General features: G+C 46.2%; 1 protein-coding gene across 2 annotated transcripts in view; it reads right to left on the bottom strand.

Annotated features, from left to right (window-relative positions):
• COL22A1 (collagen type XXII alpha 1 chain) overlaps positions 1-25,063 on the bottom strand; it is a 295,566-nt gene that overhangs the window by 164,410 nt on the left and 106,093 nt on the right. For both annotated transcript variants that reach the window (XM_049854093.1, XM_049854094.1), the window contains 6 exons: positions 24,467-24,511; positions 12,392-12,445; positions 10,496-10,540; positions 3,483-3,527; positions 3,184-3,213; positions 2,850-2,903 (listed from right to left, as the gene is read on the bottom strand). In XM_049854093.1, the coding sequence (XP_049710050.1) occupies positions 2,850-2,903; positions 3,184-3,213; positions 3,483-3,527; positions 10,496-10,540; positions 12,392-12,445; positions 24,467-24,511 (273 nt within the window). The remainder of the gene's footprint in view (positions 1-2,849; positions 2,904-3,183; positions 3,214-3,482; positions 3,528-10,495; positions 10,541-12,391; positions 12,446-24,466; positions 24,512-25,063) is intronic.

The raw sequence follows: 25,063 nt of genomic DNA, 5'->3' as shown, positions 1-25,063 counted from the left end.
ACCACAAGTACCTCCCACAGCCATGCCACTCTATAAGAGATGACGCTGCAGTCGGGTCCCACTTTGGGGACCCTCTTAAGTACCTGTCGTGGGGGCACCCCTGTGGAAGCATATGTCCCATTCCCACCCTGTAACAAGCACTGCAGATTTAAATGTAGGAATGGCCTTGAAAACCTTATAATCCCAGACCTCTCTTTTCCCCGCTTTTTAACCAGGTCTTTGGGTAGGCCATTTGCCTCTTGGATACAGGGAATTGCATCACCAAGACCCTGTGTTGGGCTGAATCTCATTCCACCAAGACTATCTAGCTTAGAGGGCATCTTCAGAACCCTGGACATCTGTTGGGTGGCATGTTTGAGGTGTTCTGGAGTTTGAATGCACAGAAGGTTCAAGGTCCTCTGCACGTCCAGTAGCGTGGGCCACAGAAAGGACACACGCGGGAATTCTCAATGATCACCTAGACACTGCCACGTTTACTTGCAATTATTGCCTTTACTTGCCTGTCACCTTCATTGGATTACGAGCTGGGTCTGTGTGTTATCCATCCCTATTTAGTATTTTGCTTGGTCTAAAGTTATTGTTGTTTGCCACTGAGTCAATTCCAACTCATGTAGACCTTATGTAAAATGTAGTTGTTAGGTTCTGTTGAGTCGATTTTGACTCATAGTGAGTCATGTGACAGAGTAGAACTGCCCCACAGGGTTTTCTAGGCTGTAATCTTTACGGAAGCTGATCGCCAAGTCTTTCTCCCACACAGCCTTTGGGTGGATTCGAACCACCAACATTTTAGTTAGCACCCAAGCGCATAACCAATTCTGCCACCAAGGCTCCTTATGTAAAGTAGGCGGCCACAATATTTAACGCTCATTCTCTCCCTGCCTCCCCCATTTATGATAAACTCTGCATGTGAGGGAGGGCTGCCATATAGTCTTAGCCCAGATACCAGGAAGAGAGGTCAAGAGCCTGTCTCATGATTAAGCAGGGCTGGGCATCTTTCGTTTCTTATTCCTTGGTGGGAGCCCAAAGTAAATTATTTCTCCTTTACACACCTTAGACTAAGTGTCTTTGCACTAGTGATGGAAAGAGCATGGGCTTCAGGGTCAGACAGATCTGGGTTTAAAGCCCATTCTGCGTCTTCGTAGTTGTGTGACTTTATGCAAACCACTCAACATCTCTACACCAATGCCTTCATCTGTAAAGGTGAAAAACAGCACCTTTACCCTTGCAGACACATGTATGTGCGTATGAAAATACACTATAGCATGCATGTTCAATACCTGCCAATTATGGTTCAGAGATATGCACGCATATGTGCACAGACTGAATATTGAGAACGCCCTGCATTATCTGCACTACCCAGCTTAAATCTCTCACAACAGTGGATGGCTCTGGAGATAGAGCCTGGGAGATGTTAAGCAACAAGACTGTTGCTGCTGTTAGATGCCATTGAGTCAGTTCTGACCCACAGGGACCCAATGAACAACAGAACAAAACACTGCCTGTTCCTGTGCCATCCTCCCAATTGTTGCTATGCTCAAGCCCACTATTGCAGCTGCTGTGCCCAATCCATCAGCAACAAGACTAAGGTTATAAAACAGAAAGTAATTTTTCTGATCTGAATGTTTTGGTATGAGGTTGTTGCAGTTATACTGGAATTACACATTTTCTAAGTTTCTCCTAGCTTTATCCTAGAAAAATCATACACACTTACCCTAATGAGGTAAGTGCTTGGATAACGTAATATGAATCTGATTCATGGGCATTTGAAAATAAGGGTTGTTTTATTTCTTTCTGCAAAATACCATTGTGAGAGAGCCAGGGGTGCACTGAAGAGGAGCAGGTAATGCGGCCCCCTATGGGTTTTAATGTACTCATATTGATTACCCTTCCTATCTGAATTCACTAGCAGCACAAATGATCCTGGGGTCCCTTTGAATGGCCTCTTCCCGAACGGTTATTTGTTGTTGCTGTCAAGTTGATTCCGACTCATAGTGACCCCATGTGACAGAGTAGAATTGCCCCACAGGGTTTTCCTGCCTGTAACCTTTACGGGAGCAGATTGCCAGGTCTTTCTCCTGCAGAGCCCCTGGGTGGGTTAGAACCGCCAACCTTTCAGTTAGCGACTGAGCACTTAACCACTGTGCCACCAGGGCTCCTCTGAAAGCAGGCTGCCTGGGTGTAATTCCAGTTCCACACCTGGTAACTGCATGCTCTGGCCAGGGATTTCACCTGGTTGGGCTCAGTTTCCTCCTCTGTGAAGATGGAGACACCGTATCTCCTCTGTGAAGAGGATGGTATGGTAAGCTCCTGGGATGGTGCAGTGCTCAGGTGTGGGATCGATTATTATTCTCCAGACCTAGAGATGTCCAGAGCCATTGTGGACTGAATTGTGTCCCCCTAAAAGATATGCTAAAGTCCTAACCCCTGTATCTGTGAACATGACCCTGTTTGGAAATAAGATCTTTGAAGATGTGATCAGTTACGCCAACACCAGGTCCTACTAGAGTAGGGTGGGTTCCAATCCCATCTGAGCACTGACCTTATAAAAGAGGAGGAGAGACACAGGGACACACAGAGGGATGATGGCCATGTGAAGCCCCATCTACAAACCCAGAATGCCAAGAAACCCCTGGGGCAGCCAGAAGCTGGAAGAGGCTAAGGAGAATCCTCCTCTAGAGTGGTCAGAGAGAGATGGCCCTGCTGACACCCTGAATTTGGGCTCCTCACCCCCAGAACTATGAGACAATAAATTTATGTTCTTATAAGCCACCCCCTTTGTGATATTTTGTTGCATCAGTTCCAAGAAGCTACTAGAAGAGCAGACACTGGGCTGGACAGAGATGACTCACCGGAGCTCCTGGTGGCCCAGGTGGGCCCTGGTGACCCCGTGGACCTGGTGCTCCCTAGGACACAAGCCAAACACATGTTATCCATGGCCCTCCCTCCGTATGACAAGGTCACCACCACCATGGTACCTTCCCAACTGAGAACTGACTTCCTGAGTTCCCAGTAGGTACCCGGAGGCACCTCGCGGGTATTTTCATTTGGCCAAATGTCAACTTGACACATCTCTGAAAGGCCCGATCTGAGCTCAGCGTGCAGTTTCAGCCCCAGGGATGTGGCCTGTCTATACCTGCTAACACCCAAAGCCCCATGGTTGGGAGGATCCCACAGCCACCTTACCTGCTCACCCTTCAGGCCCTCTTTCTGCACCTGAGAGACAAACCAGGCATCAGTGGAAAACAGAGGTTGGCAATTTCTGCCCAATGGTCAACCTCTCTCATCTCCACTAAGGGTGTTCACATGGCATGCGGCGATACAGCAATTTCTACTTTTCTCTGATTTCATCCCATTTTTAGTGTTGAAAACCTTTGATTCAACTCACTTTCTGCCCTAGTCTTACAAGTAAGGACTCTCCCAACATCCTGATTCCAAGAGTGGATGAGTCTGTGATCCCAACCACTGATGACTGTATGACTTACCACAGAGCCTGGTATGCCAGGGGGGCCAGCAGGTCCTACGTCACCCTGTGTAGAAATGACAAATATTTCAGCAGATGTACTCGTCACCACCTTCTGCTGTTCCCACGCTTTTGAATGCCAAGCAGGCTTCCAAGCCCTTGCTTTTTCTTGCAAATTCCAGAGACCAGTTCCTTCTCTGCACCCCACTACATATAACATCATGATGACTGTCTTGTTACAATAGTCTCAAATGTTCTGCACCTGATTCTTATGTCTGCATGATGATTACAAGCTTCTAGCCTTGTTTTATCTGTTGCATATGTTCACCACAGTGCTGAGATCTGGTTGGTGCTCCATAAATACCTACTGGAATCAACTTGACAGCAATGGGTTTTTGGGCTTTTTACAACCACTTCCTGCTTGAAAACAGCCCTTCTCCTGCTATTCAGTGAGTACCTGCTTGTACCAGGCACTGTGTTAGGCACATGGGGGGTAGGTATAGCTTATGACATGTCTATTCCTGTGCCATTTTCATCACATGGGATGATCCCCATCCATTTTCACAAGTCACTGTAAACAGAAGACCTGACTCGTGGCTTCTGCTCCCTTGACACCAGGTCACCTGGGCTATGATGGCTGTGACCGGACCAGATTTCCCACATGTGGGCTACATATGCTTATTTACAGAGTACCAACCAGATCTAGGCACGGGGTTCAGTACATATTAGTTAATGTAGCTACATATAGCTAACTTATGAATCTTTTGAGGGTCAGAACTAAGTCTTTCTCCTTTTATTTATACCAGGTCTATACCATTAGCTTTTACTCTTTTTACTTTTATATTTATTGCTGTTATTATTATACCATAAAAAAGTGAGTTTTCAATAATAGTTCTGAAATTAATTAATCACTTCAAGGGTTTTGATCATCTGTCTAGGTAATCCTACCCAATATGAGATAAAATATTCTGACATATTGAATCATTAGTGAGAAAAACTAAGATTGAAGTATTCATCCATAATAATGCTGAGTATATAGCTAATAGGCATTGGAGATTTTCTATTCCAGAACTTGTTCTAAGGACTTTAACCTGGATTGGCTCTTTTCCCTATGACACCATCTTTCCCAATTTAGAGACAAGGAAGCTAAGGTGCAGAGATGTCTAGTAACTTGTTCAAGGTCAAAAACTAGGAAATGATAGAACCAAAAGTCTTTACTTGAATCATTTTATTTATACTATTTGGGTCATAGCTCATAGTAACCCTATAGGACAGAGTAGAATTGCCCCATAGGGTTTCCAAGGAACGGCTGGTGGATTCAAACTGCCAACTTTTTGGTTAGCGGCTGTAACTCTTAACCACTGCATTACCAGGGCTCTATAGGGTCGCTGTGAGTCAGAATCGACTCAACAGCAATGGGTTTTTGATTTACATGGGTAGCACATTTGCAGTGATCAATTTTAGCCATTATGGTAGCTAGCCACCAAGATGGCCCCCATTGTGGGTTGAGTTGTGTTTCCCCAAAAGATGCGTTCAAGTTCTAACCTTGGGTACCTGTGAATGCGACCTTGTTTGGAAATAAGGTATTTGCAGATGTAATCAAGTTAAGATGAGGTCATATGGGGGGGGGCGGGGAGGTGATCCAATGGCTGTGTCCTTGTAAGGCGGGAGAGTTGGACAGAGACACAGCAGAGAGGCACACACAGAGGAAAGGGGCTATGTGAATACAGAGACAGAAATTGAAGTGATGTAGCTACAAGCCAAGCAATGTCAAGATTGCTGGCAACCACCAGAATCTTGGAAGAGGAAAGGAAGGATTCTTCCCCTAGAGCCTTCAGAGGGAGCACGGTCCTGTTGACACCTTGATTTCAGACTTCTAGCTAGCTTCTGGACAGTCAAGGTCACCCAGCATGGCACTTTGTTATGGCAGCACTGAGAGACTAACACAGCTCCCAAGGACCCTACGCACGTGGTGTTAGGTTAGTCTATGTGACCAGTAGCATACAGCGGAAAAGAAGGTATGTCACTTCCAAGATTAGGTGAAAAATGACTGTGGCTCCCATTTTGGTCACTCTTTCTTTCTCATTATGCACTCTGGGGGAAGCCAGTTTCCATGTTTGAGCAGCACTATGGAGAGGCCAATGTAATGAGGAAGTGAAGCCTCTGGCCAACAGCCAGCAAGAAGGCCTGCTAACGACCATGTGAGTGAGCTTAAAAGTGGATCTTCCATTCCATTTGAGCCCTGAGATGCCCAAAGCTCTGCCCGATAGCTTGATCACAACTTCACAAGAGACACTGAGCCAGCACCACCCAGCCCCGCTGTTCCCAGATATCTGGCCCTAGAAACTGTGAGAGAGAATAAATGATTGTTGTTTTAAGCCACTAAAGTTTGGGATAATTTATTATGCAGCAATGGGTAACTAATACATCCATAAAGCCGATTCAGTAAAACTCCTACTGTTGTTCTTGCTGGGTGCCTATGAGTCAATTCTGACTCATAGCAACCCCATGTGACAGAGTATAACTGCCTCACAGGGTTTCCTAGGCTGTAATCTTTGTGGACACAGACCACCGGGTCTTTCACCCTCAGAGCAGCTGGGTGGGTTTGAAATGCCAACATTTTTGTTAGCAGATAAGTGCTCAACCGTTGCACCACCAGGGTTCCTTATGGTAAAACCCTTGTTGTTGTTGTTGTTAGGTGCCGTCGAGTTGGTTCCAACGCATAGCGACCCTATGCACAACAGAACGAAACACTCCCCAGTCCTGCGCCATCCTCACAATCCTTGCTATACTTGAGCTCATTGTTACAGGCACTGTGTCAGTCCACCTCGTTGAGGGTCTTCCTCTTTTACGCTGACCCTGTACTTTGCCAAGCATGATGTCCTTCTCCAGGGACTGATCCCTCCTAACAACATGTCCAAAGTATGTAAGACGCCGTCTCGCCATCCTTGCTTCTAAGGAGCATTCTGGTTGCACTTCCTCCAAGACAGATTTGTTCATTCTTTTGGCAGTCCATGGTATATTCAATACTCTTCCCCAACACCACAATTCAAAGGCATCACTTATTCTTCGGTCTTCCTTATTCATTGCCCAGCTTTCACATGCATATGATGCGATTGAAAATACCATGGCCTGGGTCAGGCGCATCTTAGTCTTTAAGGTGACATCTTTGCTCTTCAACACTTTAGAGAGGTCCTTCGCAGCAGATTTACCCAATGCAATACGTCTTTTGATTTCTTGACTGCTGCTTCCACAGCTTTTGATTGTGGATACAAGTAAAATGTAATCCTTGACAACTTCAATCTTTTCTCCATTTACCGTGATGTTGCTCGTTGGTCCAGTTGTGAGGATATTTTTTTCTTTATGTTGAGGTGCAATCCATACTGAAGGCTGTGGTCTTTGATCTTTGATATCTCTTAAAGTAGTATAAATAGGACATCCACTGATATTTACATCTGTGGGTCAACATTGGATAGGTAAGTAAATAGCCAAGTTTTAGACTTTGGTTTATGTTATGGATTGAACTGTGCCCCACAAAAAATATGTGTCAACTTGGTTAGACCATGATTCTTAGTATTGTGTGGTTTTCCTCCATTTTGTGATTGATATAATTTTCCTGTATGTTGTAAATCCTAATCTCTGCCTATGGTTAAAGGGGCAAGATTGGACTATACTGAAGAGGATTAGGGTGGGATGTAACACCCTTGGTCAGGTCGCATCCCTAATCCAAAGTAAAAGGAGTTTCCCTGGGGTGTGGCCTGCACCACCTTTTATCTTACAAGAGACAAATGGAAAAGGAATTGAGCAGAGAGTTGGGGACCTCATACCACCAAGAAAGAAGCACTGGGAGCAGAGCATGTCCTTTGGACCCTGGGTTCCTGGACAGAGAAGATCCTAGTCCAGGTGAAGATGGATGACAAGGACCTTCCTCCACAGTTGGCAGAGAAAACCTTTCCCTGGAGGTGAAACCCTGAATTTGGACTTCTAGCCTACTAGACTGTGAGAGAATAAATTTCTCTTTGTTGAAGCTAACTACTTGTGATATTTCTGTTATAGCAGCACTAGATGACTAAAACAATTTAAAATCAAGTCCACTGTGGGGTCTTCCCCTACATTTCTGGGCCTCTGTTCTCTCACGGTAAAATGAGGGCGTTTAAAAGAATCAGTCTATGGTTCCAGTGACTTTCTCAAATTGTGTAACATCTAAGATTTGTCTCAATGATGTTCTTTCAGAATGAGTTGAGAGGCATCACACCACCTGAGCATTGCTGCTTTCTTGATTATTCCAATGAATGCCCCCAAATTATACTGTGACCCTTGACCCTACCCTCTAACCTCTCCTTTCGTCATGCTAAGCAATGAAAACTCATCTGCTTCCCAAATCTGAGGACAAAAAGCAATCTATAAATGAGATGAAAGTTTGAAATGTATAATGAATACACATGTGAACACACAATGAGTGGTAGCAGGAAGTAGTCTGACGTGAAACAAACCACTTATTTCAGAATTCAGCATCCGCTGTCAGAGAACTGCAAAGGTCTATTAAAATCCTGACGCCAGCCTGTGCAAGTATCATGAGTCTCCAAGTTTAAGAGCTATTTTAAAAAATAACAATATAAGTCTCAACTCTAAAAATACTTAGAAGGAGAGAGAATAATTAGCTCAGCTAGAGCTGAAGCCCAGTGAGAGTCTGGAAGGTATTAAGGCCCTCCCGTCCCCATTCCTAAACTGAGATTTTCCAGCATGCAGGGTCTATTTATTATTTATAATGTATACCTGTCTGCTTCTATGAAGAGTCAGCAGCAGCCTTTTCTTTTTCCTTTATTTTGAGCACAGGCTGCTAACCAGCCTGAGTCACACAGTGACCTTCACCTGAACACTCCAAGGAGACACCCCTCGTCCACGTGGTGCTTCTCTGGTCTCACCCATCTTACTTTAGCTGGATTCAGTCTTCTCGCAGCAACCTCCTCTCCCCACAGCTCTTCCCTAACCTGACATCTGATTTCTTTCCTGAAGGTCTGTCTAGCAACCTGAAAGAAAGTCACTCTGTGGTCCTCAGACGCAGGCTGTCTCACCCACCTTCCATCAAACCCGGAGCTCATCCTACCTCCTCGTTCCCTCTGCGTTACCTGAAAACCCAGGCTTCCCAGAGTGCTTAGGAAGGTTATTATGTTCACACGCATTTCCGTAGCACTCCACAATTTGCAAAGGATTTTCAAATACAGTTATTTTAGTTGAGATACAGAAATTCTAAGCAGCGTGTTTATTTATCTACACCTTGTTGGAAAATCTTCTAAAGTGGACGATGAGTATAAGACACAACTTTTATTTTATTTATTAAAGATCTAGTAATTTTTCAGGATTATTATTCTGATAAATAAGTAAAATGGCGTAGGGTTAAAAAGGAAGAAAAGAAAGGGAAGGAAAAGAAGTTGATAAGATAATATTTTGTATTTATCCATAGTCTTTCTTAGTCCAAAAAAGCATTTTAAGAAGCTTAAGATTTTTTAAAGTTCTGGATATTATCTAAACATTTTTTGTTTGTTTATTTTTTATGATTTTTACTACTAAAAGTAGAAATAATAAAAATGCAAGGAATACCAAAAATTTCCTAAGTTGATTTCCTGATGCCTGGTGATATTCCTGGCATCTAATTTGAGTTTCAGGAACTCCCAGGATCCAGCACTCTCCTGAGCCTCCTAGACTTTTTGTGTGTGTGCAGTGGAAACATACACACCAAAACATTCACCAATTCAACAATTTCTACATGTAAAATTTAGTGACATTGATTACATTCTTCATGTTGTGCAACCATTACCATTGCTCTTTCCAAGTCATTCCACCATCATTAGCCCTAAAGGTACCTAAGCAAAAACTCCACCTTCCCCCTCCTCCCACCCCCAGTATCCACTAATAATCTCTAGTTTCTACGTATGCGCTTATTTCATATAAGTGAGATCATACGGCATTTGTCCTTTAGTGACTTATTTCACTCAGTATGTTTTCAAGATTCATCCATGTTGTGGCACCCATCAGGACTTCATTTCTCTTGATGGCTGAGTAATACTCCATTGTACGGCAGACCACATTGTATTCCCCCATCCATCTATTGACAGACACCTTTTGGCTCTTGTGAAAAGTACTGCAATCAGCATCGTCATTATCCCCAGCAAGTTTTCACCCCAGCCCATGGACTGACCAGTCAATGACATAACAGGGAGACCCTTGTGCTGGGAATGTATGAACCCCAATTATGAATCAAGGTGTGGGCAATTCCAGGCCCATTTATTTATGAATATTCCACTGACACATTTAAAAACATGTAGATCACGGCAGTATATTTTTCCATTTTTTTTTCCTTAATAGGAACGTATTCATTTAAATCCACGCCCCCTCAAAAAAAAAAAAAAACCTGTGTCAACGAGTCGATTTCAACTCATAGTGACCCTATAGGGCAGAGTGGAACTTCCCCATAGGGTTTCCAAGGAGCGGCTCGTGGATTGGAACTTCCAACCTTTTTTGTTAGCAGCTAAGCTCCTGCTCTTAACCAGTGTGCCACCAGGGATCCTAAATCTACCTAATGGATTTAAGTCTGTACTGGATCCCAGAGCAGCTTCCTCCCCACACAAGGCTGGGTCCGTGGGCCCCCACACGAAGGCTTTGGGCTGAGCTTCTCTCCAGGCACATCTTCCCTGCAGCATCCTTATACTGCGTTTTGGCAGTCTCTGGCTTCCTCCCACTACCTCCTACCTTGTGCATAGATCCTATCTACCCCTGCTTGGCCTCCTCCTTGTGGCACCGAGGCAGGGGCCATCTGGTTGACCTAATTATTATAGGTTCTTTGAAAGCTATTGCATGGGTCTCCCTTAAGTCCACCCTCTGCGGGCAGTGGGTCAATCCCAACTCACCAGCTTTTGCACGTTGTTCCCAGAAATCCAGCCTGGGTCCCTCTCCCTGAGCCCTGGTTTGTTCAGGAGGGCAATTCACACACTTGCCCTTCCTGAGCCCAGACCCACCTACCACCTATCAGCTTACCTTCTCTCCTTGGGGCCCTGCCACACCGGGAGGCCCAGGTCTCCCCTAGAGGAAAGAAATGAACAGGGGGATAGTCAGTGGAGGCAACTGGAGAAGAAAGAGGTCAAGGAGTCAATGCAGCTATAGCCTGGCTTCCCCCGAAGGCACAGATCCCCTGGAACAGACTTTCCGGACTCTGCCTATTTCGTCTTCCTCGCACTAACCAAACTCCACCTCTCTGTCTTTTCCCTCTTTGGAGTCACACTGGTGCTTCTGTGTGGAAAAAGCAAATCTGAACCCAACTAAATGCCCCACAGCAGGAGAAGACCCCTCCATGATGCTTCTCAGGCCCTTGTGAGCTGCCTTCACACCATCAGTATTTTATCTATAGGATGGTTTATAGTTGTTTGCTTCTCTTTTGTGAAAAATGTAAGCACCATGTGGGAAGAGGCTTTGACTTTCCTGGTCACCACCCAGGGGGAGTTCCCAGTGAAGAGAGCCAGGCCTGGCACTGAAGTGGCACACTGTGGATATGTTTAAGCCGATTAATAAATGATGGTCCACTTACAGCATAGAATACAGAGCTGTCATTTGAGTTACATCGTTGGTGAATACCTAAAAAATGGTTACAGGTTTATGATGTAATGTTGAGGGGAGGGGCTCAAGATACTAGAAAAAGTATGCTTCCAGTTTGTGTGTATGCCTATCAGTAAGTGACAGTAAATACAAATCCAGATATCATTTCTGGGCGATGGTGTTAAGTGTGACCTTAGATTAGTATAGTATAATGAAATTAATATTTACATGTGATTAGCTTATATTGAATATAATTTGTGTTTAGATTCATTATTTTATGTATTAGTTAATTTATATTGCTACTTATATAAACATATTGATTAACATAGTCATATAAACCAAAAATCAAACCTGTCACTGTCGAGTCAACTCCAACTCCTAGCAATCCTATAGGACAGAGCAGAACTGCCCCATAGTATTCCCATAGAGCAGCTGGTGGAATCAAACTGCCAACCTTTTGGTTAGCAGCCTGGGCTGTTAACCATTGTGCAACCAGGTCTCCAACATATTCATATACCAAATTATATTGTGTAATATGGTATTGTCCTAATTGTTTTCATTGAAAATATATTAAGTTTTATTTAATCTTTATTTTTAAATATTTAAATTTCGTAATTTTCAAATAGATTATACATTCATATGGTTCAAAACGTAAAAGTTACCAAAGTTTCCTTCCCACTCCATCTCCCCGCCACTAAGAATCCTCTTCCAAGGACGCCAGAGTTATTCGTTTCTTGCTTATCCTTCTAAAGGAAGTCCATCCCTATATGAGGCACCATTCTACACTTAATTTTTCTTTTAACAATGTATCTTCTGGATCGTCCATGTCAGCAGACCAGGCATTTCTTCAGTATTTCTCACAGCTTCGCTTCACTTCATCTTGACTTATCCAACTGTTTTCTTATTGACAAGCATTTAGGTTGTTTCTAGTCTCTTACTATCATGGATAAGATGGCAATGAGTAACCTTGCACATTACATCATTTAGGTTGTCTCTAGTCTCTTACCATCACGGCTAAGATGGCAATGATCAACCTTTCACATTACATCATTTAGGTTGTCTCTTACTATCACAGATAAGATGGCGATGAGTAACCTTGCATGTTACATCATTTGGAACATGGGCGAGAGGTCCATGCCTTTACGTTCATACTAAAAATGTCACACTACTTAATGTAATGTGGCTGTAAAGCAGTGTGTTGCTGCACGGGCATTTTGGACTCAGGTGATCATATAGCTGGGGCCCTCACGTGGGCGGACTGGCCCTACAGAAGTCTGTGTCAGGACCCAGCTGCTCCTATCCTCCAGCAACACCCAGCCCACCAGCATTGATGCCACCTACCTGCAGTCCTGTCTCTCCTGGCTTCCCAGGGAATCCATCCAGGCCTCGCTCCCCCTGGCAAGAAGAAGAAATATGAAGAAATGAAGAACGGGCAAGTGATCCCAGGCAGCAGGCCGACTGGACACCCTGCAGCCACTGTCTGAAAAGGAAGGGTGAGCAAAGGCTCTTTGCTGAGCATGCTTACTGTCCACTCTGCCAGGTTCCTCTGGACACAGGAAAGTCAAAATATGTAATGTCCCTGGAGGGCACGGTGTGTTGGGGGTCAAAGAGCATAAGCCAAAGGCCAGAGAAATGCCCAGCTGGGTGTGCTGATGCTGGCACAGAATCTGGGTCTCCTGAGCCTTCTTCGGGTCCTTCTACTGCCCAGGGTCTGAGCAGTGGCCTGAGATCAGCACGGTGATCTGTCCCCTAGGTTCTTGGATGGCTGAGTTGCCCAGGATTTAGACCCCATGGACTCTAACCCCCTCATTTTACAGGTGAGGGAGCGACAACCTTTGAGTGTATACCTTGTTGAGGGTCCCACAGAAACCTGGACTACAACAAAGGGCTCCTGACTTCCAGGCCAGTGCCTTCTTCCTTGTTGCAGCAGGCTGCCCTGCTAAACATCACCCCAGTATTTGGCATTTCCACAGAGCTCAGTACAAAGGAAAAAGGGGTGACCAGGTGCCATTTGACAAGTTCTACCCTGAAGTAGAGGACTCTACCTGTTGTTTAAGCCCCCACTTTCTCCATCAGGATCAGGGGAGCCTGGAGCCAAGATATCTCCCAGCTGCAACCCAGGGCAGCTGCAGGATGGACAGTGGACTTAACTGGACGTTGTGTCAGCAATGTATAACACTAGTGAGTGCAGGGGAATGGGGCCAAGTGGGCACAGCTGGAGGCTGACATCTGTGCACTTTCCTTAGCAGGGAGAAGAAAGAGGAAGAGAGGGAGAAAGAGGGGGAGGGTGCAGGACAGAGAGAAAGAGACAGAGAGAGAGAAGCCAGCAGTGTTTCCAGAAGTATCTCAAGCTGAAACACATATGGGAGCCAGACTGTGACATGAGGTGGAGTGGAAGCAACAGGGAGGGAGACTTCTGGTGGCACACTGGTTAAGCACTCAGCTGCTAACCAAAAGGTCAGCAGTTTGAAGCCACCAGGCACTCTGCTGGAGAAAGATATGGCAGTCTGATCCCATAGAGATTACAGCCTTGGAAACCTTATGGGGCAGTTCTACTTGTCCTACAGGGTCACTATGACTTGTCAACGTGACAGCAACAGGTTTGAGTATGACACCAACCAAGAGAGAGCACGCCTACCTAAAGGCTTTGAATTTCGTTTCGTTGTGTTGGCATTGAGTTTTACCGCTGCACTGGCCATAGATGCACAATGAGATCAGGGTTTGGACCGCTGACCACTGGTTTGGTGTCTGGCCTATGAGTGTGAGCGGGGCTCCCCCAAGGTGCAGAGGTGCAAGGAGGGGTGGCCAACCTCAGCACTCAGGCTCGGATGCTGAGTCTCCCACTCCCAAGCCATGTGATTTAGCATCACTTAGCATCTGTGTGACTCAGTTTCCCATCTCTAAAATTGGGATAATAAGAATACGTATCTCATAGGCTTGCAGCGAGGGTGAACTGAGCTCATATATGCAAAACGCTTAGAACAATGCCTGGAACGTGGACGGTGAATATTAAAAGTTGGCTAAATGAAAGCACTCAGCTGACAACCAGAAGATCAGTGGTTCGAACCCAGCAGCTGCCCCGCAGGAGAATGATATGTTAGTCTATTTCCAAGAAGATCTACAGCCTTGGAAGCCCTGAGGGGCAGTTCTACTCTGTCCTACAGGGTCGCTCTGAGTCAGAATCGACTTGACTTCAAGGAATTTGTTTGTTTTTTAATGAAACAAAAAGGAGCCCTGGTGGCACAGTGGTTAAGCACTCAGCAGCTAATCGAAAGGTTGGCGATTTGAGTCCACTAACCACTCCACAGGAAAAAGACCTGGCAATCTGCTCCTGTAAATCCTATGGGACAGTTTCACTCTGTCCTATAGGGTCGCTGTGAGTTGGAATCAACTCGACAACAGTGGGTTTGGAAGCAAAATGAAGAGTGGATGTGCAGAACAGAACGGGGAAAGGAGAGGAAAAGAAGGCAGTTGAAAGAGAGAAGCAAGGGAGGAATGTTGTGGGAGGGGAGGGGTGAGTGGGGCAGGAACAGGAGGGACAAGAGAAGAGCGATGAGCTGGAGTCAGGAGACCTGGTTCTAATCCAGAGTCAGCCCATGACAGAAATAACGAAAGACAAGAGAAAAGGTAGGTGTATCCCCAAAATATCACAGCATCTTTAAAATCACTTCTGATGCTCACAGCCTTTAATTGATAGTGTGTGTATCGGTGCACGCGTGTGCTTGCATGTGTGTGCATGTGTGCTTGCATGTGTTGTGCATGTGTGCTTGCCTGTGTGTGCATGCACATGTGTGCATGTGTGTTTGTGCACATACATGTGCGTATGTGCATGTGCGTGCATGTGCAGGTGTGCATGTGTGCCTGTGTGTGTACACATGTGGGCTTATAGTAATTAAAGGGGAATACACCCTTTTTCTGAGTTACTTTTGTTCACTCTGTTTTTATTTGTTGGCTATTGGCAGTTTGTTCTAGCAAAAAGCCTAACAAACCAGTTGCCACCGAGATGACTCTGACTCATGGCCACCCCATGTGTGTCAGAGTAGAACCGTGCTCCATACCTGAGTACCTTCTGGACACTAGGTGCCAAACAAGGCACTATCTGATTGAAAAGCTACAACAATTGTTTCCATTTTTAGTAAAGAAAACGGAGTTTCAAAGAGTTGCTTAGATCATCCTGGTTCACACAGTTCAAGAGGAAGACCTGGTACTCACTGTCCCAGACCTGACTCCCGAGCCCTTGGTTGGAGGCTGTCTATCTGCTGCAGTCCTGAACTCTGACTGTAGAGGGCTCTCGCATACCACTAAAAGCAGAAACATGCCCCTTACCCTTTAATCTGGGCTGCACTTATCTAGTTGATTCTGAAACTGCGATGTCGATACGCACATTTAAGGCAGCAGGGGGACGTGTGGTGTGTTTCTTCCCCTCCCCTCACACAGAATAAACAAAAACCAAACCCCTTGCTGTCAAGTCGATTTCAACTCATAGAGACGCTATAGCACAGAGTAGAACTGCCCCGTAGGGTTTCCAAGGAGCACCTGGTGAGTTTGAACTGCCAGCCTTTTGGTTAGCATCCATAGCTCTTAGCCACTACGCCACCAGGGTTTCCAGAAAAAACAAACTTTTATTAAATTGGCAGAATATCTAACCATCACCAAGGCCGAAGAAACATTATTAAGTCAATGCCCCAGAAACTGGCTGTAGTCCCTCCTTTGTGCCATCCACGACCTTGGACAGCCTCTTTGGCCCTCTCAGCTTCTTCTGCGATGTCTCTGTCCCAGTCCTAGCCCAGCCTCATCCTGTCCTGCATAACCCCCCTGCAGCCTCCAACCTGCTCCCACTGCCCCACCTTTGCTCCAACCCGCTGCCCACCCCATTGCCAGATGGTCTCCCCATTATCCAGTTGGCATTCCTCCTGTTCCCAGTGTGTATTCAATAGGAGTAATTAAACTATTTTTCTCACCTTTCATTTGTTTGTTAGTTGTTCAGAATCTATGATATAATACAGGTAAAATGCCCGGTCTTTAGCAGAAGACAACCCATGGTAGGTATTACTACTACAACCCAACTCAAATGCTGCCTCCTCCATGAAGACTCCTATGATCTCCTGTCTCACCACTCCCATCCAGAAGTGATTTCTCCTTCTGGAATCCAGTTACCCTTCATCTCTCATGACATGCGTGCTTCCTCTGCCTAAACCCTCATGCCTCACCTCCTCTGTGCTGTGAGCCCTTACAGGCAGGCCCTCATCTGATTTCTCCTGCACCCAGGGCATTCTCATCCATGCTCATGGAATGGCCAAATGCATACATTGCACTCACTAGCTCCAATTCAATAATTCAATAGTTATTCCAGGAGCACAAACTGAGCACCTCCTGGGCTCCAGGCCACCTGACATGGCGCAGGAAAATGAAGATGAATTAAACCCGTTCTTTGCTCTCAGGGAGTTTATACCCACCCAGTTATGATACCGCAGTCACTTGCTGAAAACAGGAAATTAATAGAGAAAATCAATGAAACCAAAAGCTGATTCTTTGAAAAAAAAATCAGTAAAATTGACAAACTTCTACCCAGGCTAACCGGGGAAAAAAAGAGAGAAGACACGCATTACTATATTGAAACTGAAAAAGAGGCCGTCACGATTGATACCACGATCATTAAAAGGATATGGTTGGCAGTTCAAATCCGACAAGCGGTGCCATGAAAGAAAGGCCTGGTGACCTACTTCTGTAAGATACAGCCATTGAAAACCCTGTGGAGCGTGGTTCCACTCCGCAACACCATGAGTGGCCATGAGTCGGAACTGACTGGAATAATCCTAGCCCCCCAAACTTGATAACTTAGATGAAATGGACAAATTCCTTGTAAGGCAAAATCTACCAAAACTCACACAAAGAGGAACAGATCATCTGAACAGGCCTGTATCTATTGACAGAATTGGATCAACAGTTAGTAACCTTCCAAAACAGAAAGCACCAGGCCCAGAAGGTTTCCCTGGTGGATTCTACCAGACATTTAAAGAAAAAATGACAGCGATTCTCTACAGTCTCTCCCAGAATACAGAAGAGGAAACACTTCCAAACTCCTTCTATGAGGCCAGCATTACCTTGATACCAAACTCTCCCACAAGGCAAAATGTGCCCTCATGTGTGGTCTGAGGAGACCAGCCTCCTTGGAGGGGGTGAAGATGGGGGGAGTCTCAGGGGCTGTGAGTCACCCTGGCTGGCCGTTCCCTCTTGACACCTCCAGCCAATAATGTCTATGCCCAAGGAGCTCCACCCCATGGGCTGCCTCATCCTTCAAGTAGAGGCTTTAACTCTGTCCAATTCTAAGATCAGCTCATCCTGGACACATCACCAGGATGAGCATGCATCACCAGGATGAGCATCCGGGACCGTGGTGCCTGGGACGTCAAGGTGCTCTCAACCCCTAGATCCTCAGCATGGGAGCTCCCCAGCTGCCAGGATGGTCTGGGCCAGTGGTCACCTGCTCCATAAAAGTTTCTCAGTGAATGAGTGAATGTACCTCCATCCACCCAACACACAGTAGACAGTCAACACATACTATTATAGCAATGACAAGGGAAGACAGAAGAAGAGGTGATGTATTCAAATTGTGATGTTGGTGAAGAATATTGAATATACTGTGGACAGCCAGAAGAAACAAGTCAGTCTTAGAAGAAGTATAACCAGAATGCTCCTTAGAATCGAGGATGGGGAGACTTCAGCTCACTCACCTTGGATACATCATCAGGAAAGACCAAATGCTAGGAAAGGACATCATGTTTGGTAAAGTAGAGGGTCAGCTAAAATGAGGGAAACTCAATGAGACGGACTGACACAAGAGCCATAATAATGGACTCAATCATACCAATGATCGTGACTGGCAATGTTTTGTTCTGTTATACTCAAGGTCACAATGAATGAGAGCTAACTCAATGGCAACTAACAAAAACCTAGAGGAAAACTCTGCTGGCCCTTCAAGAACAACACTAATTGAGGATGACTCTTGTTGACGACTTATTATTATAAGGCAGAGCTGGAGGTCAAAATAGAAAAGCCCGGGTGCCCAGGAGGGCAGGATGGATTGGCGTTAAGCATTAGTGGAGTATCTCCAGGTGCCAGCTTTGTATTTGCTTTCATAACTCATCCGATTTGATCCCCATAGCCACTTCCTGAGATAGGTATTATCACCCCTAAATTTTAGATAAGGACCCAGAAGGTCAGAGAGGCTAAGGAGTTTGTCCGGGTCCCAGATCTAGTAATGGCAGAGCCAGATGACAATCTAGCTCTCCTGATCCCAAAGCTGGTGCTTTTACCATTTTACTAGGGCCACCTTGCCTGAGCTTCCATATTCCCAAGGCAAGGCAGACACCTGGAGAATCCTCCCAGGAGCCTCAGGACCTTTGAACATTCACAGTCACTCAAAGCTGTCAAGTGGACGGGGTTTTCTAGCTCAAGCTGGGGCCCACAGCATCCAATGTTTACACCATTAGTGATTCACCTGACAGTTTCCCAACCATCCCAGTGCAGTATCCTTGGACAGCCTGCTCAGGCATCACTGCCCCTCCACCACCAAGACCACCTCATGCCAACAGAGCTTCTGTCACCTTGCTGCTTCTGCGGTGGCATCTTCAGGAAAAACCTAAAGCTGGCGCTGTCTCCCCCTCACTGAGACCGCCCCTTTAGGAGGGCAGCGGCTCCCTCCTGGGGAGGCTCTGGAGTGCAGTCCCAGCTCCACACCAGCAAGGCCAGGCAGCTGTGTGGCCCGTCTTAGGGGGAGACAGAAACTCCATTCCTGCTGGCATAAGAGAACCAGCAGAGGTTCCCGACAAAATAAACCATTCTAAGTACCTACTGGATGGAAGAACTAGAAGAGACCCAAAGGATCAAACAGTGCAGGTGCCCCGTTTGACAGAGGGGGGACAGAGGGCAGAGAAGAGGCCAGCTCCCCCAGTGACCTCCACACTCACAGGGAGCGGAAATCATGCTGGAAGCTGTGCGGCAGCGTCCACGGGTCAGGCTTCCTTCTCTCTGTATCTTTCTCTGTCTCTGTCTCTCCCCATTCCTTATGATACACAGGGCCCAGCCTTTTCTAAGAGCTTTATGAATATGTTGTTATTAGGTGCCCCCAAGGCAGCTCCAACTCATGGTAACCTCACACATAACAGAAACGGTTGCCTGGCCCTGGGCCATCTTCATGATTGTTGGTATGTCAATCCAGCTCATGGAGGGTTTCTCTCACTTTCACTGGCCCTCCACTTTTCCAACCATGATGATGCCCCTCTCCAGTGATCTGTCCCTATTGATGATACGTCCAAAGTAAGCAAGTCAAGTGTCGAACGATTTTCTATCATCCATAGGATTTTCATTGGCTAATTTTCAGAAGTAGATTGCCAGGCCATTCTTTCCAGTCTGCCTTAGTCTGGAAGCTCTACTGAAACCTGCCCACCACGGGTGACCCTGCTGGTATTTGAAATACCACTGTCACAGCCTCCAGTATCACAGCAACATGCAAGCCACCACAGTATGACTGACAAAACGAGTTAAATAAAAACTAATTTAATCGTCATAGTAATCTCATATGATAGATAAAATTAGTCTACTCATTGAGGTAATCTGAGACTCAGCAGTGAAATAACTCTTCAAAGGTCACACCACTTTTAACTCAGTACTGAAGTCACTCTTGAGGTTCACCCTTCAGCCAAAGATTAGACAGGTCTATAGGGCCAACAATAACACACATGAGGGACATGCTTCCTGTATACAAGACTAATGGGCACACCAGCCCAAAAGCAAAGATGAGAAGGCAGGAAGGGACAGAGAAACTGGACGAACGGAAACAGGAAACCTGGGGTGGAGAAGGGGAGAGAGTTTTGACACGTTGTGGGGTTGGCAACCAATGTCACAAAAAAGTTTGTGTATTAACTATTTAATAAGAAACTAATTTGCTATGTAAACTTTCACTTAATCATGATTTAAAAGAAAAAAGGTCACACCACCAGCAAAACCCAGAGCTGGGATCAGACTCCACAGTCTGGCTCTCAGATCACTGCACAGCTTCTGCTCACCATGAGGATGTAGCTAAGGGCAGGTGGGAGTCCACAGCTAGGAGAGACTCAGAGGCCGATGGGGCCCCAGTTAATCTCCTCCCTGGACCCCACACCTGGAGGTGGCCCTCCACTTCCTGAGCTTCCCGGAAAGGTGGCACCTGATGAGGAATGGCTGAGGGCTGTTGGGAACCCAGGGACACATCTGACTTAACCACGTTTCTGACAGCACGTCAGACTTGGTGCACTGGGGAGGGGAAGCTCGGCCAGGACGAGGAGTTTGGAGCAGTTGCTCTCCTTGTAATGGGCCACAGGCATTGGGAAACACATTGCCTCTGGGCCTCGGTTTCCCCATCTGTACAATAAGGAGGGTTCTCCACTCCAGATTTGATAATTTAGGATTCCGATTGGAACATAATTTTTCTTGGCTGGACAAGAGTCTTAACACAAGACTCCAGAAGCTTGCTGGGGAAATTGTCCAACGCCACGTTGGAAAGGGCCGTTGCTTCAATACAGTGCTTTTTCAAGAAAAAACTGGATATGTACAGACTGCATTTGTCCTGGAACAGGAGTGGGGAAAGGAAATTGATGGTTGTGGATATGTCGGTTGTGCACTGGACACTTTGCTTCTGTTATTTTATCCCAGCTTCCAACAAGTCTTGGAGGAAGACATTACTCTTTCCATTCTGTAGATGAGGAAACTGAGGCTTTCGTAGTTCAAGGGTCCGTCCAAGTTTTTAAGCTTCAGAGCTGGCTCTCACAAGGGACACTGCAGCCATGGGCCCTTGTGTGGGGAGCCACCTTCCCAGAGAGACCAGAGCTTCTGGGAGTCAGGGCTGGCCCCTGAGGTACCAAATCGGTACTAGACCTGGGACTGATGACCAGGGTTCTGGGGAGTTTCCTGGGGACGTGGCACCCTCTCCAAATACAGTCTTCTCTTGTCTCAGTTGGCTTTCTCTCTGCATACTACAAGCTTATTTTGGTTCCTGTCGGTCAGAGTGCTTCAGAGAAAAAAAAAAGAAATACAGAACCAATAGTAATTGCTGTGTGCCGTTGAGTTAATTCCAACTCATAGAGACCTTATGTGACAGAGTAGAACGGCCCCACAGGATTTCCAAGGCCGTAATCTTTACAGAAGCAGACTGCCACATCTTTCTCCTGCAGAGCAGCTGCTGAGTTCCAACTGCCAACCTTTCAGTTAGCAGCCAAGGGCTTAACCATTGTACCACCAGGCCTCTTATACATTTGGCTCACACGATTGTCGGGGCTGGCCAGTCCAAAATCTGTAAGGCAGGCCAGTAAGCTGTAAACTTGGCAAGAGGTGACACTGTAGTCTTGAGGCAGAATTTCTCCTTCTTTGAGAAATCTCTGATTTTGCTTTTAAGGCTTTCCAACTGATTAGATAAGGCCCACCCCCATTATGAAGGGTAATCCGCTTTACCTAAAGTCAACTGATTGTAGGTGTTAACCACATCTACTAAATACATCACAGCAACACCGAGACTAGTGTTTGATTAAATAACTGGCCTGGCCACATTGACACATGAAACTAACATCACAGGTCCCACACCTTCGATTCTCCAGTTACCCTTCTTACAACAAAGACATCTTCTATTCATTCTTTATTAGGCAAATGCTTATGAGAGCCATCTACGTTCCTGGCTCTACATAAACACTGTACACCTCACACAGATACCTATATACACTGCAGAGCTGGGTGTCTAAACATCTGTCTGTCCACTAAGCTCCTGGGACCCTGAAGGCAGGGACCAAGCTTTAGACACCTCTGGGCCTATAGCATTTGGCACAGGGCCTGGCACACAGCAGGCATTCAGCAACAGCTTGGGGGAAGACCAAAATGCCTAAGAGCCTATTCTGAACATCAGACCATGAGATGAGCCTGTACCTCTGGCCAAACCCCTTAGGTGACTTAGTACCTGACCTCCACACTCCTAGGCCTTCTTCAGGAATCACTGCTGAGCTCATCACACTGTGGACGCTGAGCCTCAGCTCTCCTCTTGCTGTTCCACAGTCCAGGTCTGCAACGGGAGCAGGTCCCGAAGCCCTCCTGCTTCCTCTCAGGAGTTCAAATCAGAGCCTGACTCTGCCCACCATAGCAGCTCATGGTGTTGCCATCAAGCCCCTGCCTTGGGCCTGAGTCCTCAGTTACTCCAAAGGCCACTTCCAGGTCTCCACAATGCCAAGACTAGGAGCACAGGGCTCTTGAGATGAGACCTAAGTGGTAAACTCATATATGGAGCCATGTCCAAACTCTCCAAAGAACCAAGAAATGCTAGTCCTAACCACCCCGGGGTAAAGCCTGTTTGCTTATTAAAATTACAGTGATTAAAATTTAATATGCAAACAAACAATACCCATGCTTTGGAGCCTGGATTGGGATAAAACTCTAGCCTCTGCTTCCCTTAATTATAAGGAATCTTTTGGCAAGCAACATGGCAATATGCTTCCAGAGCCAGAGAAAGGCTCATTTTCTTGGACCAGTAATTTCACTTCTGGGAAACCAGCCTAAGGAAATAAACCTAAATCTGAAACAAAACAAAACTATAGGTTTAAAAATGTTCACTGAAGCATTATTTTTAATAGTGTGAATAACTGGAAACAGCCCTAAATAATCAAGAGCAGAGGGATGGGGACATAAATTATGGTTTATTCAGTCAGTGGAATGTTGTGCTGTCATTTTAAATAGGTTATAAAAACGCTATGGCAGCATGGAGAAAATGCTGGACCCCAGGAGAACAAACAGGGCACTGAACTGAATATACCCTGTGTGATGGCAAAAATAAATCAGATGCATCAGAGAAAGGCGGCTTTAGGGTGGTGGGGTTACAGGCTATTTTTCACTGTTTTCCAAGTACATAGAAACACAATTATATCACTCATTAATGAAAAAAATCCTCATAAAGCTAGAGAAATGTGTACTGGAGAAAGACAGAATGGGGTTGGCTCTGAGAAGTTGTCTGGAACATGGTTTAGAGCAGGAGGCTAAGTCCAGTTCTTGGAACACTTGACCTCGCACCTTAAGGAACTCAGTTAATGGGCCTGGGGAGGCAGACGTGGTGGGGTTTTCAGTCTTTGGTTCCCATGGAGTTGAGCTTTGAGCATTTTCTGCCATTGGCATCTGTGGAAGAATCTGAGCTGAGAACCAACTTGTTATAAACTGGTAACATAGTTGTGAAGGACCTTTGCCTACTCAAACACTCCAGCAGCCATGGCAATCCACAGTTAAGAACGTAAGCTTGGCCAGCGCACCACCCTTGGTAAACGAAGCTCAGCAGTAGCTCACAACGCCACAGGTAAGCGGACCCTCCTCTTGTTTGAGGGCAGGAAGTGTCTCCATGGAGCCCCTCTTGTTTGAGAGTCGGGGAAGCTGAGGAGCGGAGAGGTTATGGAACTTGCCCAAGTCAGATGCGAGTCCACAGTAGCAACTGGGATATTTTGAGTCCCAATCCAGGGGTCTTTCAAACCCTCTTCCTTTGGTCTGGAAACACTAAGCACTGCCCTGTGGAGAGGACTTCAGTATCCTTCAGGTAAGAGGCGACGGCCTTCCAGGCACAGAACTCACATTTAAGATGGGAAGCTAACATCCTGTCTGCACCAGTCCCCCCTGCCCATACATGCACATGCCTGCACACACACATACATACACCTGCACACATCTGTGCACACCTGCATGCACCTTGCACACATTCACACCTGAATATACCTGCACACCCTGTGCACACCTGTGCACACCTGCATGCACCTGGCACACATATACACCTACGTATACCTGCACACACACAAACACCTGCACACATACACCCATTTGCACACCTGCACACACACATCTGCATGTGCTTACACACATATGCACACACACCTGCACACACACAACACATACTTGCACCCACACCCACACAACATATGCCATATGTTTATGCCTCAAATAATACGCACCTACTTTTTTTTTTTTTTTACTACATCTGCTTGCCAACCATGCCCTCCCCCCACAACATATTTTTGTAGTGCGGTGATGCCAATTTTTTGTACACATTGCTATAAAAAATTAGCCTAGCGCATTTACAAAAATACCTTGTGGGAAGAGGACATGGTTGACAAAGGTAGAAGGAATGCGTTATTTGCATAAAAATACAGTACCTACCTGCGCAGGCACACCTGGACAAAAACATACCTGGACACACCTGTGCACACACTTTCACATGCACACCCACCTGCACACACCTGTGCACACACCTGCACACACCTGCGCACACCTGTGCACACACCTGCACACACACACACACACTCATGCACCTGTACCCACACAGCATGTACTGACTGAAAAAAAAAAAAAGCAGACTATAAATACCTTTTCTCCTCTGGCACCCTTTTCACCTAGTTCTCCTTGGAGACCCTGGGGAAAAAAGAAGAGCTGTGACAACATCCCAGCCAGGCCTTTCTGTTCTTACCATCCGAGGGCCCGTGGAGAGACTGCCTGGTCACCTCTAGCCCATGGCACGGGCCGGGTGGTGGGAAAGATCCCATGCCCCCATGCAGACAAACCACACAGCAGCCTGTGTTCCTCCCACTGCCACAGGCAGCTGAGCTAGGCTACTTCCCAGGTAAGGGCCGAGCTCTGAGGGCTGGTCCCCTGGCCTGGTTATCCAGGTCCCCAGAGCCACAGGCTGAGTCACGTCCTGGCTCCTGCACTCATCTGGCCACTTGCACGGCATGGCGGATTGGGCAGCACTGGCTAAAAAGGTCTTCCCCTGTGACGCTGGTTAAAAATGCAGGTTTATGGTGCCTCCCAGACCTGCTGCTTCATTCTCTGGGTATGGGCCCCAGGGCTGTGCATTTCAGACCTGTTCTCCAGGGGATTTTTGAGTGCTGTGGTGTTTAAAAATTTCTGGTTTCTTAAAGGAAGAGAGACTGACATTTCACTGTCATCATGTATGACAAGGGAATA

The sequence above is a fragment of the Elephas maximus genome, chromosome 15, assembly GCF_024166365.1.
Source record: "Elephas maximus indicus isolate mEleMax1 chromosome 15, mEleMax1 primary haplotype, whole genome shotgun sequence".
NCBI classification, from domain to species: Eukaryota; Metazoa; Chordata; class Mammalia; order Proboscidea; family Elephantidae; genus Elephas; species Elephas maximus.
This window is presented reverse-complemented; position numbering and strand designations above follow the sequence as displayed.